A 12,131-nucleotide genomic window follows, 5' to 3' on the forward strand; every position below is an offset into this window, starting at 1 on the left:
AAGTTCGCTCATCTCTAATGAAGTCCATCCTGTGAAGAATCTTCTGGAGAATGGCTAGAAGCGCCTACCGTTATATAGGGTAAAATATGCTCTCTCGCCATGTCTCCCTGCTCATCCTCCATAATGTAGAAAACTAGCTGTAAAAGTGTTTGATGCCATATGGGCACGAGGCCCAAGTAGCCATTGGGCCATGCGGCATTCTGAAGTAGCCACGGCGCTCTGGGCTGTAACCAATCCAACAAGACTGGCAGCCTGGGCACGGCCAACGTCAGTCACCACTCTTCACCGAAATCTTGCGCAGAAGCAGCTTCAGTGAAGAGCAGCACCGTGGGCCGGGCGCTGTGGCTACTACAGGATGCCATAATGACTACTTGAGCCCCCATTACCACATGGCGCGGGGCATTTTTACAACTAGTTTTCTACACTATGGAGTAAGGCAGGAGGACGTCCAGACATGGCAAGAAGCCTAATTTTACCCTATATAACGTGCTGCCAACCGTTATACAAGGTAAAATCTGGTGAGAGGTTCCCTTTAAAAGTAATAAGACACGTGTTTCCTAACTAGGGTGCCCCCAGCTGTTGCAAAACTACAACTCCCAGCATGCCCGGACAGCCTTCGGCTGTCCGGGCATGCTGGGAGTTGTAGTTTTGCAACAGCTGGGGGCACCCTAGTTGGGAAACACTGTCCTAAACATTACATATAATGGAGTTCTGGAATATTCTATAGCTGTATACAGAATGTTTATATCCCTAGGTGATCCATACCCTCCCCCCACATGGCTGCCAGTTTGAGAAGAGCCCCCGTTACACTAGTGCCGTCCATGTGTCTGCACACCACATTAGAACATGTTACAGGATAAAAAAAGCATGTGACCGCACATGTCCCCAATACATTGCACTATCAATGGCCACCACATAGCTCCGAACCTCACCCCTGTTTAGCCACAGCCCCCAGGGTCTCCGCCACCTCAGGGATACAGTTGAGATCCCGACCGCTAGACACCCGGCCTCCCCCGCTGCCCGCTGACGCCATCTTGGACACAGACTCACTCCACGCGCGCTGGGCAAGTCACGCCCCTCCGTTGTGACAACTGTCATCGTCAGCCAATAGGAACAGAGAATGGGCGGTGAGTAACGAGCCAATCCCCTCCATCTTACACTGGACTCGTGCGTTCAGCGGTCACGGAGTTCCACAAGAATGAGCAGCCTATCAGAGCAAAGATAGACACAAAAGGGGCGTGTCCTGGAAAAAAACCGGCTTTGCCTTCGCATGGAAGCACGCCCTTACACAACCATGGCAACAGTCAAGCAAACCAATCAGTGCTCAGAAGGACTGCTTTCAATAGGTGTGAATCGACCAATGCTAGAAGTCAGTGGGCCAGTGGCGCAATGGATAACGCGTCTGACTACGGATCAGAAGATTCTAGGTTCGACTCCTGGCTGGCTCGGAATGACATTTTTATTTATAACTGCAGTTTATTAGGCGTTTTTGTCAACCTTATCATTATCTTTCATGCTATGTCCTATATGTGTATATATCCAAACTTTTAATGGCACATGTGCTTGTTTTTCATGTTCTGTATCATTTGTGTAAAATATTGCTGGAATTACACTTAAAGGACATCTATAGTGCAAAATAACTTATCCCCTATCCGAAGGATAGGGGATAAGTTATAGATCGCGGGGGGCCGAGCGCTGGGGCCCCCCGCGATCTTTGGTACGGGGCCGCAGCAATATACAGGAAAGGGGGCATTCCAACACGCCCCCTCCATGAATCCCATAGAGATACATGGAGGGGGAGTGTCTGCCGCAGCTTTCTGCTGGGGACGAAACTTCATTTCCGGCAGACTGCCGCGGCCCCGTCCAGGAGATCCCGGGGGGGCCCCAGTGCTCGGACCCCCTGCGATCTATAACTTATCCCCCCAACTGGGACCTCCCCTCGATATCTTGAACGGGGCCCCGGCAGTCTGCTAGAAGCGGCAGTTCTGACCACCGCAGGAAGCTGCGGCGACACACCCCTCCATGTATCTCTATGGGATGCATGGAGGGGCCGTGACGGGATTTTTGCGAATATGGCGAATATAGCGCTATATATTCGTAATTACAAATATTTGTAATTTTTTTTTTCCCCACAGAAAACATTACAGTGATCTCATCCCTCCCTGCTTCCAGCTTGTGGTCTAAAGAAGGATCCTATACTATTTGCTATATTAGACTGGAGAGCGAATATTCGCGAATATGAGAATATGCCAATATCTGCGAATATCCTCATAATCACGGATATCGTCACTAAAATTAGATAGGTAGATAGATAGTGACCATATTCGCGAATATGACATGACAATATTCAAAATGAAAAATGTCATAGACCCATTATCACTTCTGTATAGACCAAGAATTAAGAGATAGATAGATGGATATATAGATAATATAGATAGGTAGATAGTTATCTGCAAGCGCATTCACGCAAAGCGAAAATAACCACGAATATGTTGAATATGCGAATTTCGCGAATATAGGATGAATATTCGTCCATATATTCACGAAATATCGCAAATTCGAATATGCATATGCCGCTCATCACTACTGCCGGGCCCCGTTCAGGAGGTCGTGGGGGAGGGGGGGGGGGAGGTCCCAGCAGTCGAACCCCCTCGATCTATACCTTATCCCCCTATCCTTTGGATAGGGGGATAAGTTATATTTCACTACAGAACCCCTTTAACCCCTTAAAGGGGTACTCCACTGGAAAACATTTTGGTTTTTTTAAATCAACTGGTGCCAGAAAGTTAAACAGATTTGTAAATTACTTCTATTAAAAAATCTTAATCCTTCCAGTAGTTATCAGCTGCCATATGATCCACAGGAAGTTGATCTCTTTTTTTAATTTCCTTTCTGCCTGACCACAGTGCTCTCTGCTGACACCTCTGTCCATTTTAGGAACTGTCCAGAGCAGGAGCGGTTTTCTATGGAGATTTGCTTCTACTCTGGACAGTTCCTACAATGGACAGAGGTGTCAGTAGAGAGCAGTGTGGTCAGGCAGAAAGGAAATTCAAAAAGAAAATAACTTCTTGTGGATCATACAGCAGCTGATAACTACTGGAAGGATTAAGGTTTTTTAATAGAAGTAATTTACAAATCTGTTTAACTTTCTGGCACCAGTTGATTGAAGAAAAAATGTTTTCCAGTGGAGTACCCCTTTAAGGACGCAGGGTTTTTCCATTTTTGCATTTTCATTTTTTCCTCATCAAAATCATAACCCTTTCAATTTTGCACATAAAATTCCATATTATGGCTTATTTTTTGCGCCACCAATTCTACTTTGCATTGACATTAGTCATTTTACCCAAAAATCCACGGTGAAACGGAAAAAAAAGTTAATTGTGCGACAAAACTGAAGAAAAAATGTCATTTTGTAAAGTTTGGGGGCTTCCGTTTCTACGCAGTGCATTTTTCGGTAAAAATGACACCTTATCTTTATTCTGTAGGTCCATATGGTTAAAATGATACCCTACTTATATAGGTTGGATATTGTCGGACATCGGAAAAAAATAATAACTACATGCAGGAAAATTTATATGTTAAAAATTCTCATCTTCTAACCCCTATAACTTTTTTATTTTTCCGCGTATGGGGTGGTATGAGGGCTCATATTTGCGCCGTGTTCTGAAATTTTTATCGGTACCATTTTTTTGACCAAAAATACACTATTTTGGACTTTGGAACTTTTTTGCGCGCACACCATTGACCGTGCAATTTAATTAACAATAGATTTTTATAGTTTGGACATTTTCGCGCGCGGCGATACCATATATGTTTATTTTTATTTACACAGTTTTTTTTTTTATGGGAAAAGGGGGGTGATTCAAACTTTTATTAGGGAAGGGGTTAAATGACCTTTGTTAACTTTTTTTTGCAGTGTTATAGCTCCCATAGGGACCTATAGCACTGCACACACTGATCTCCTATGCTGATCCCTGCAAAGCCATAGCTGTGACCCCGTTTTAAACACCGGAACCGGGTGTAGGGCATACAGGTACGCCCTATGTCCTTAAAGGGGTTGTGCGCTGCCCTGCAGTTCGGAGCTCCGCTCCCAGCGTCCGGAAGTTCATTACTCCGAACGCTGTGTGCGGGCTAACGTGTTCACGGCAGCCAGGCGTGACGTCCCTCCCGGCCCCTTCATGACGTCTCGCCCGCCCCCTCGTGACGTCACGCCTGCCCCCTCTACCAAAGTCTATGGGAAGGGGGCGTGACAGCGGTCGCGCCCCCTTCTCATAGACTTTCGTTGAGGGGGCGGGCGAGACGTCGTGAGGGGGCGGGCGAGACGTCACGAGGGGGTGGGCGAGATGTCGTGAGGGGCCGGGCTGCGAACACGGAAGCCTGCACACAGCGTTCGGAGTAATGAACTTCCGGACGCTGGGAGCGGAGCTCCGAACTGCAGGGCAGCGCACAACCCCTTTAAGGAGTTAACACTTATTCACAGTACGTATTTTCCGCTCTGGAATTCTGATGGAAAAATACAGTTGCTGCCGCTTCCAGCTGTTTTCAATGCTGTACCATTCACACTACGGAATTTTTTATCTTGCCAAAAGATTGATCATGTTCATGTTATGGTGAAATCGGATGAGAAATGCTTTGCCGTGGATGGAGATGACAATTTCTCTGGGCGGAGATGCCGTAGTGTGATTGAGCCCTTTTATTCTTTTACATGTTTATACTCTCTCACTTCGGAGCCCTGTCGTATTTCAAGGAAACAGTTTAGGGTCACATAAGGGGTATTTCTGTACTCGGGAGAAGTTACACTACAAATTTTGGGGGGCTTTTTCTCCTTTTACCCCTTATGAAAAGGAAAAGTTGGGGGCTACACCAGCCTGTTAGTGTAAAAAAATTTACACTGACATGCTGGTGTTGTCCCATACTTTTTATTTTCACAAGCAGTAAAAGGAAAAAAGACCCCAAAATTTGTAACGCAATTTCTCCTGAGTACGAAAATACCCCAGATGTGGACATAAAATGCTCTGCGGGTGCACAACAAGGCTCAGGCGTGAGAGCGCACCATGTACATTTGAGGCCTAAATTGGTGATTTGCACAGGGGTGGCTGATTTTACAGCGGTTCTGGCATAAACGCGGAAAAAAAAATACCCACATGTGACCCCATTTTGGAAACTACACCCGTAACAAGGGGTATATTGAGCCTTAATACCCCACAGGTGTTTGACAAATTTTCATTAAAGTTGGATGGGAAAATGAAAAAACAAAACAAAATTTCACTAAAATGCTGGTGTTACCCAACATTTTTCATTTTCACAAGGAAAAATAGGAAAAAAGCCCCCCAAAATTTGTACCCCATTTCTTCTTAGTATATAAATGCCCCATATGTGGATGTAAAGTGCTCTGTTGGTGCACTACAATGCTCAGAAGAGAATGAGCACCATTGGGATTTTGAAGAGAAAATTTGTCCGGAATTGAAGGCCACGTGTGTTTATAAAGCCCCCATAGAGCCACAACAATGGACCCCCGCCCCCCACATGTGACCCCATTTTGGAAACGACACCCCTCATGTAATGTAATAAGGGATACAGTGAGCATTTACACCCCACAGGTGTCTGACAGATTTTTGGAACAGTGGTCCGTGAAAATGAAAAATTAAATTTTTCATTTGCACAGCCCACTGTTCCAAAGATCTGTCAAAGGCCAGTGGGGTGTAAATACTCACTGCACCCCTTATTAAATTCTGTGAGGGGTGTAGTTTCCAAAATGGGGTCACATGTGGGGGGTTCCACTGTTCTGGCACCACGGGGGGCTTTGTAAACGCACATGGCCCCCGACTTCCATTCCAACCAAATTCTGTCTCCAAAAGCTCAATGGCGCTCCTCCTCTTCTGAGCATTGTAGTGCGCCAGCAGAGCACTTCACATCCACACATTGGGTATTTCCATACTCAGAAGAAATGGGGTTACAAATTTTGGGGGTCATTTTCTCCTATTACCCCAATGTAAAATTTGGGGGAAAACCAGCATTTTATTGAAAACATTTTTTTTTCATCTACACATCCGACTAACAAAAAGTCGTAAAACACCTGTGAGGTGTTAAGGCTCACTGTACCCCTTGTTGCGTTCCTTGAGGGGTGTAGTTTCCAAAATAGTATGCCATGTGTTTTTGTTTTTTTTGCTGTTCTTGCAGCATAGGAGCTTCCTAAATGCGACATGACCTCCAAAAACCATTTCAGCAAAATTTGCTTTTCAAAAGCCAAATGTGACTACTTCTCTTCTGAGCATCTCTGAGAAGAGATGGGGTTGCAAATTTTGGTGGGCATTTTGTCCTATTATCCCTTGTAAAAATGTAAAATTTTGGGGAAAACTAGCATTTTAGTGAAAAAAAAAAATCATTTACACATCCAACTTTAACAAAAAGTCGTGAAACACCTGTGGGATGTTAAGGCTCACTGGACCCCTTGTTACATGCCTTGAGGGGTGTAGTTTCCAAAATAGTATGCCATGTGTTTTTGTTTTGCTGTTCTGGCACCATAGGGGCTTACTAAATGCGACATGCCCCACAAAAACCATTTCAGAAAAACTCACTCTCCAAAATCTAACTGTCGCTCCTTCCCTTTCTGAGCCATCTACTGCGCCCGCCGAACACTTGATATACACATATGAGGTATTTCCTTACTCGAGAGAAATTGGGTTACACATTTTAGGAAGATTTCTCTCCTTTTACCCCTTGTAAAAATTCAAAAACTGGGTCTACAAGAACATGCCAGTGTAAAAAATGAAGATTTTGAATTTTCTCCTTCAATTTGCTGCTATTCCTGTGAAACACCTAAAGGATTAACAAACCTTTTGAATGTCATTTTGAATACTTTGAGGGGTGCAGTTTTTATAATGCGGTCATTTGTGGGGTATTTCTAATAAGAAGGCCCTTCAAATCCACTTCAAATCTGAACTGGTCCCTGAAAAAATTCAATTTTGAAAATTTTGTGAAAAATTGGAAAATTGCTGCTATATTTTGAAGCCCTCTGATATCTTCCATAAGTAAAAACATGTCAACTTCATGATACAATCATAAAGTAGACATGTTGTATATATGAATCAATATATAATTTATTTGGAACATTTATTTTCCTTATTTTCAATTTTTTCATCAAATTTTGGAATTTTTCACCAAGAAACGATGCAAGTATCGACAAAATTTTACCACTAACCTAAAGTAGAATATGTCACGAAAAAACAATCTCGGATAAACTTCGGTCATAATACCAACAACATACACAAAGGCCTTCTATGGCTTCCTCACCTGCTCCTTAGGAGCCTATGCATACTGTAGTCCGACTTTCTCAGGGTAACACAGAATAGTCCAATCCAATATTCCTGTTCCCTGCATTAGGACGTTTTCTATAGTTCTGCCTATACCAGCAGATTACCTTCTGGTTATATGTCATTGTGTGGTCTCTGGTTATATAGTTAATAGTTGTTTTACTCCTTTCCTCCTTTTTGCTTATGGAAATTGATACTCCCATTGATCTGCGTGCAAAATATCTTCTCATTTTAGAAAGCTGCGCCTGTCATTGAGCTGCATACCTGCCTCACTGTGTTTAAAATGTTAATAAAAATCTATTGAAAGTAAAAGCAATCTCGGAATCAGAATGAAAGGTAAAAGCATCACAGAGTTATTAACCCCTTAAGGACCAAGGACGTACTGGTACGTCCTTGGTCCTGCTCCCGTGGTATAACGGGGGGTTACACGGTAACCCCGCATCATATCACGGCGGGCCCGGCGTCATAGTGAAGCCGGGACCCGCCGCTAATAGCGCGCAGCAAAAGTGAAATCATGCCGGTTAACTCAGTGGGCTGTTCGGGATAGACTAGGCGAAATCGCGGCATCCCTAACAGCTTACAGGACAGCGGGAGGGCCCCTACCTGCCTCCTTGCTGTCCGATCGCCGAATGACTGCTCAGTACCCGAGATCCAGGCATGAGCAGTCATGCGGCAGAATCATCGATCACTGGTTTCCTATGAGAAACCAGTGATCAATGATAAAGATCAGTGTGTGCAGTGTTATAGGTCCCTATGGGAGCTATAACACTGCAAAAAAAAGTGGAAAAAAAAAGTGAATGAATATCATTTAACCCCTTCCCTAATAAAAGTTTGAATCACCCCCCTTTTCCCATAAAAAAAAAACACATTGTAAATAAAAATATGGTATCACCGCGTGTGGTATTGTCCGAATTATAAAAATATATAATTAATTAAACCGCTCGGTCAATGGCGTGCGCGCAAAAAAATTCCAAAGTCCAAAATACTGCATTTTGGTCACTTTTTATATCATTTAAAAATGAATAAAAAGCGATCAATAAGTCCTATCAATGCAAAAATGATACCGCTAAAAACTTCAGATCACAGCGCAAAAAATGAGCCCTCATACCGCCCCATACACGGAAAAATAAATAAGTTATAGGGGTCAGAAAATGACAATTTTAAACGTATTAATTTTCCTGCATGTAGTTATGATTTTTTGCAGAAGTTCGACAAAATCAAACCTATATAAGTAGGGGATCATTTTAATCGTATGGACCTACAGAATAAAGATAAGGTGTCATTTTTACCGAAAAATTTACTACGTAGAAACTGAAACGAAAAGCCCCCAAAAGTTACAAAACTGCATTTTTTTTTTCAATTTTGTCGCACAATGATTTTTTTTATCCGTTTCACCGTAGATTTTTGGGCAAAATGACTGACGTCATTACAAAGTAGAATTGGTGGCGCAAAAAATAAGCAATCATATGGATTTTTAGGTGCAAAATTGAAAGTTATGATTTTTTAAAGGCAAGGAGCAAAAAACGAAAATGCAAAAACGGAAAAACCCCCGGTCCTTAAGGGGTTAATGCTTAAAGTGAAAGTGGTCAGATGTTAAAAAAATGGCCGGGTCCTACAGGGAAAATTGGCTGGGTCCTTAAGGGGTTAAAAGTCGGTTAGGGGCACAGTGTATAATCCCTCCTCTGTCGAGTGAGAACCGCAGTCCACAGCAATTTATTGAGCTGTATGCAATCTTGTGAACTGCAGCTGTAACTCAATGGGTAAAAAAAATCTGTATTGTTACAAAAAGTCACAGTGTAGTGCAGTGGTCTCCAAACTGCGGTCCTTCAGCTGTTAAAAAAAGCTACAACTCGCTGTCACGGCATGTTGGGAGTTGTAGTTTTGCAACATCTAGGGTTCCGCAGTTTAGAGACCACTGGTGTAGTGTCTTCAGGTGACTGGTAATGACAATAACAGACCTGTCAACAGATGTTTACACACAGAAAAAGCATAAAACTGTATTTTTATGGTTAAAAAAATTAATCAGATTTTCTTATAATATTGTGTAACATTGTTGTCAATGGAAAATGAATTTTGCTATGTGTGTATAGTCTGTAGAAAACATGAGCAGTTCTCAGATCCCAGATTGGCTTTGCAGTTCTTCAAGACTAGTGAGAATATTTTGCCTATACAGATCTCCCAGCATTGAACCAGATATCTGTTCCTGTCATTGGCAAGAGGTGATAAAGGATAAGGCAGGGATTGGGAGGGTCTCCACAATAATATCCTCAAAGAGATTTGTGTAGTAAGTGTGTATAGCGCAGTGTTTCTCAACCTGGGTGCCTCCCTGCTGTAGCAAAACTACAACTCCTAGCATGCCTGGATAGCCGAAGAAAGTTGCTGGGAGTTGTAGTTTTGCAACAGCTGGAGGCACCCTGGTTGGAAAACACTGGTATAGGGGAAGCAGAGTTTGATATGACGCCAAGTGCCCTTCAGGGATGGGCCATTAAGATTCAACTATTGATATAGGTGAGGTCCTATGTAAGGAATGGTAAATCCAACCGTGTAGGAATCTCAGTTGGCCAGCTAGATACATTTGTCTTTTTGTACTTTAGTCTACTCTTTATTCTTCTTTAGTGAAAAAACTTTTCACATTATCAGTTTTCTTTCAGAATTTCTGGTCATCTGTTTCTATTCATTCTCTTCACAGTTTCTAAACCAAAATCTTATTTCAAAGGGGAAGTCAGTACCTAATCCTGACCATGTACTTCTAATTTTATGCCTCTATCACCTATATTTATTATAAAAATCCCTCTTTCCATTAGTTCACAGTGTTAGAAATCCTCTCAGGGGAAGGAGGCGTGTCCCTTCTTGTGTTGGGAGGTGATTGGTGAGTCTGCTCATAAAGCCTTGTTCAGGGGTCATCTCGTGTCCATGACTCATAGACAAACCTGATGCTGCTGCAGGACTGGTTATTGTTGCAGTAGGTATGGGGACCCCTAGTTTTCAGGAGTGGTTTTCTTTATTAATTATTATTATTATTTTTAAACAACCATATTACAAAAGGTCTTTAATTTTCATCAGTAACATACCCGTCAACAGACCGCTACACAAATTAGAACCACAACATCACACTCAAAGTAATTTCTACTGTTTCAGACATTTTTGAAAAGAGATGAACATCTGCTGCTGACCCTCGCCAGTGGGTCCCCACTGCTTTCTCCTTTCCATTCCATACAAGTTTCTGCTCAGCCAACTACTGACCACAGCAGTGACCAGCGAGTTCCTTCATGTTGAGATGCAAAACAGGAAGGATCTGGTAAGCACATTTATTTCTTTATTTTTTTTTTCTTAACCTGAGCAGTTTTTTTTTTTTTTTTTTTTACTGCTTTATTTGCTTCCTAAGAAATTATACACTAGAGGGCAATACATTTTAATCCCAGATTATTTTATTTAAGTCATTTATTTACAGTGCATTAAGTTACATATTTAAAGTTAGGAAAACCATGTACAGTATGTACAGAATGCTAAAGTGAAGCTGTGGCTTCTTTATGGAATGATATATCACAGACAAATTAATATTAGAACCCCATCCTTAACAAACGAAAGCTATTCTGTGTGGCAGCTTTGTTACTGTGTATATTCAGATGACGACATCTGCCTCATTTTATCACAACTGCTCCTGAATATTTGAATGAAATCTTAAAAGTGCAGCGGCCCTAATGGAACAGCTGAAATGGCTCCAAACCACAGCCTCACATACACTTATAGACCATGTGCAAAAACAAACAAACAGGGAAATGAAAGAAACGGTTTTGATCAAGAAGAGAAGAGTAACATATCTGCAATAACAAATAAATAAAGCAAATAGAAGACAATCCCCAATCTTGTGATGCTGAGCTCAGCGCAGTGGAGAAGACAAGTTCTTCGTTACATGGCTAGAAAACCTTCTGATTTGTTTCTTCATCTCTCAGGGTAAGGTTTTGCTGAGCTCCTGAATTGCCCAGCGATTGTCCTTAATTTTATCTCTTAGTCGGGTATACTCTTTGACCAGCTCTTCAAATTCTGTACCCAGGAATTCATAAGAGGCAAGGATTTGTCTAGATGCCGATAGTTCAGCCTTCTCAGATTTCACAGCAGCCTCCAAATTAGACCTGGAAAATTGCAGAAGTGAAAATAGAGCATTGCCCTTAACTAGGTATGTTGGGTTGTTTTGGGTGCTTTTCTGTTTTATTTTTTCCTTCCTTTACCTGATATATTTGTGAACTTCAACCTTCTCAGGAGTGTAAGTCTCAGTGAGAACTTGAAGCTCTTTCATCCTGTGACAAAAACAGGAGGATGATCAGTGCAACAGGGGTAAAGAACATACCTTAAACCACAGTGTAACATCACTTACCTTAGTTTTAAAAACAAAGCGTTACTCTTTGCTTCTAAGTATTCGGCATTCATCTTGTCTATGTCAGACTGAGCCTGAAGACGGAGATCAGAGGCTGCCTGTCGGAGAAGTGAAAGGCATCGCAAAAGCACCTAGAATGCACACAATAATATTTAAGTTTTATTTATTTTTACCGTAAAAGCATGTTGCCTGACATTTTCTAGCTTAATTAGTTGTTTGACAAATCCAGCCATGGTAGAACCTTACTTAGGTTCCTCCTGAAGCCATCTATTTAGAGCTTGCTGGGCTTACTTGTACAGACCATCATTGATCAACACTGGTTTTCTCTGGAAGACCGACTCTATGACCCTTTTACCTATGAGGAGCCATGTATATACAGCAATGGCCGTAAATGTTGGCACCCCTGAAATTTTTCTAGAAAATGAAGTATTTCTCGCAGGAAA

At 42.2% G+C, this 12,131-nt stretch overlaps 2 protein-coding genes, 1 long non-coding RNA gene and 1 other non-coding gene across 7 annotated transcripts in view; 2 read left to right on the forward strand and 2 right to left on the reverse strand.

The window, feature by feature from the left end:
• The window catches only part of PRMT5 (protein arginine methyltransferase 5), a 39,703-nt gene extending 38,546 nt beyond the window's left edge, over positions 1-1,157 (reverse strand). The window contains exon 1 of one of the 2 annotated variants that reach the window (XM_056526819.1): positions 933-1,157. In XM_056526819.1, the coding sequence (XP_056382794.1) occupies positions 933-1,033 (101 nt within the window). In that variant the 5' untranslated portion in view covers positions 1,034-1,157. The remainder of the gene's footprint in view (positions 1-932) is intronic. The other variant, XM_056526810.1, reaches the window with a different exon arrangement.
• Positions 1,158-1,282: 125 nt separating this feature from the next.
• The window catches only part of LOC130276905 (uncharacterized), a 71,612-nt gene continuing 60,763 nt past the window's right edge, over positions 1,283-12,131 (forward strand). Inside the window, exons 1-3 of one of the 2 annotated variants that reach the window (XR_008845291.1) lie at positions 1,283-1,427; positions 10,452-10,611; positions 11,368-11,490. This is a non-coding gene — a long non-coding RNA (uncharacterized LOC130276905). Of the gene's footprint in view, positions 1,428-10,451; positions 10,612-11,367; positions 11,491-12,131 lie in introns of those variants that run through there. The other variant, XR_008845289.1, reaches the window with a different exon arrangement.
• On the forward strand, positions 1,376-1,448 carry TRNAR-ACG (transfer RNA arginine (anticodon ACG)). Its single transcript has one exon. It is a non-coding gene; the product is annotated as a tRNA-Arg (tRNA).
• HAUS4 (HAUS augmin like complex subunit 4) overlaps positions 10,736-12,131 on the reverse strand; it is a 47,907-nt gene continuing 46,511 nt past the window's right edge. For both annotated transcript variants that reach the window (XM_056526863.1, XM_056526853.1), the window contains exons 7-9: positions 11,689-11,819; positions 11,543-11,611; positions 10,736-11,446 (exon numbers count right to left, since the gene is read on the reverse strand). In XM_056526863.1, coding sequence (XP_056382838.1) covers positions 11,263-11,446; positions 11,543-11,611; positions 11,689-11,819 — 384 coding nt within the window. In that variant the 3' untranslated portion in view covers positions 10,736-11,262. The remainder of the gene's footprint in view (positions 11,447-11,542; positions 11,612-11,688; positions 11,820-12,131) is intronic.

The sequence above is a fragment of the Hyla sarda genome, chromosome 1 (assembly GCF_029499605.1).
Source record: "Hyla sarda isolate aHylSar1 chromosome 1, aHylSar1.hap1, whole genome shotgun sequence".
NCBI lineage: Eukaryota > Metazoa > Chordata > Amphibia > Anura > Hylidae > Hyla > Hyla sarda.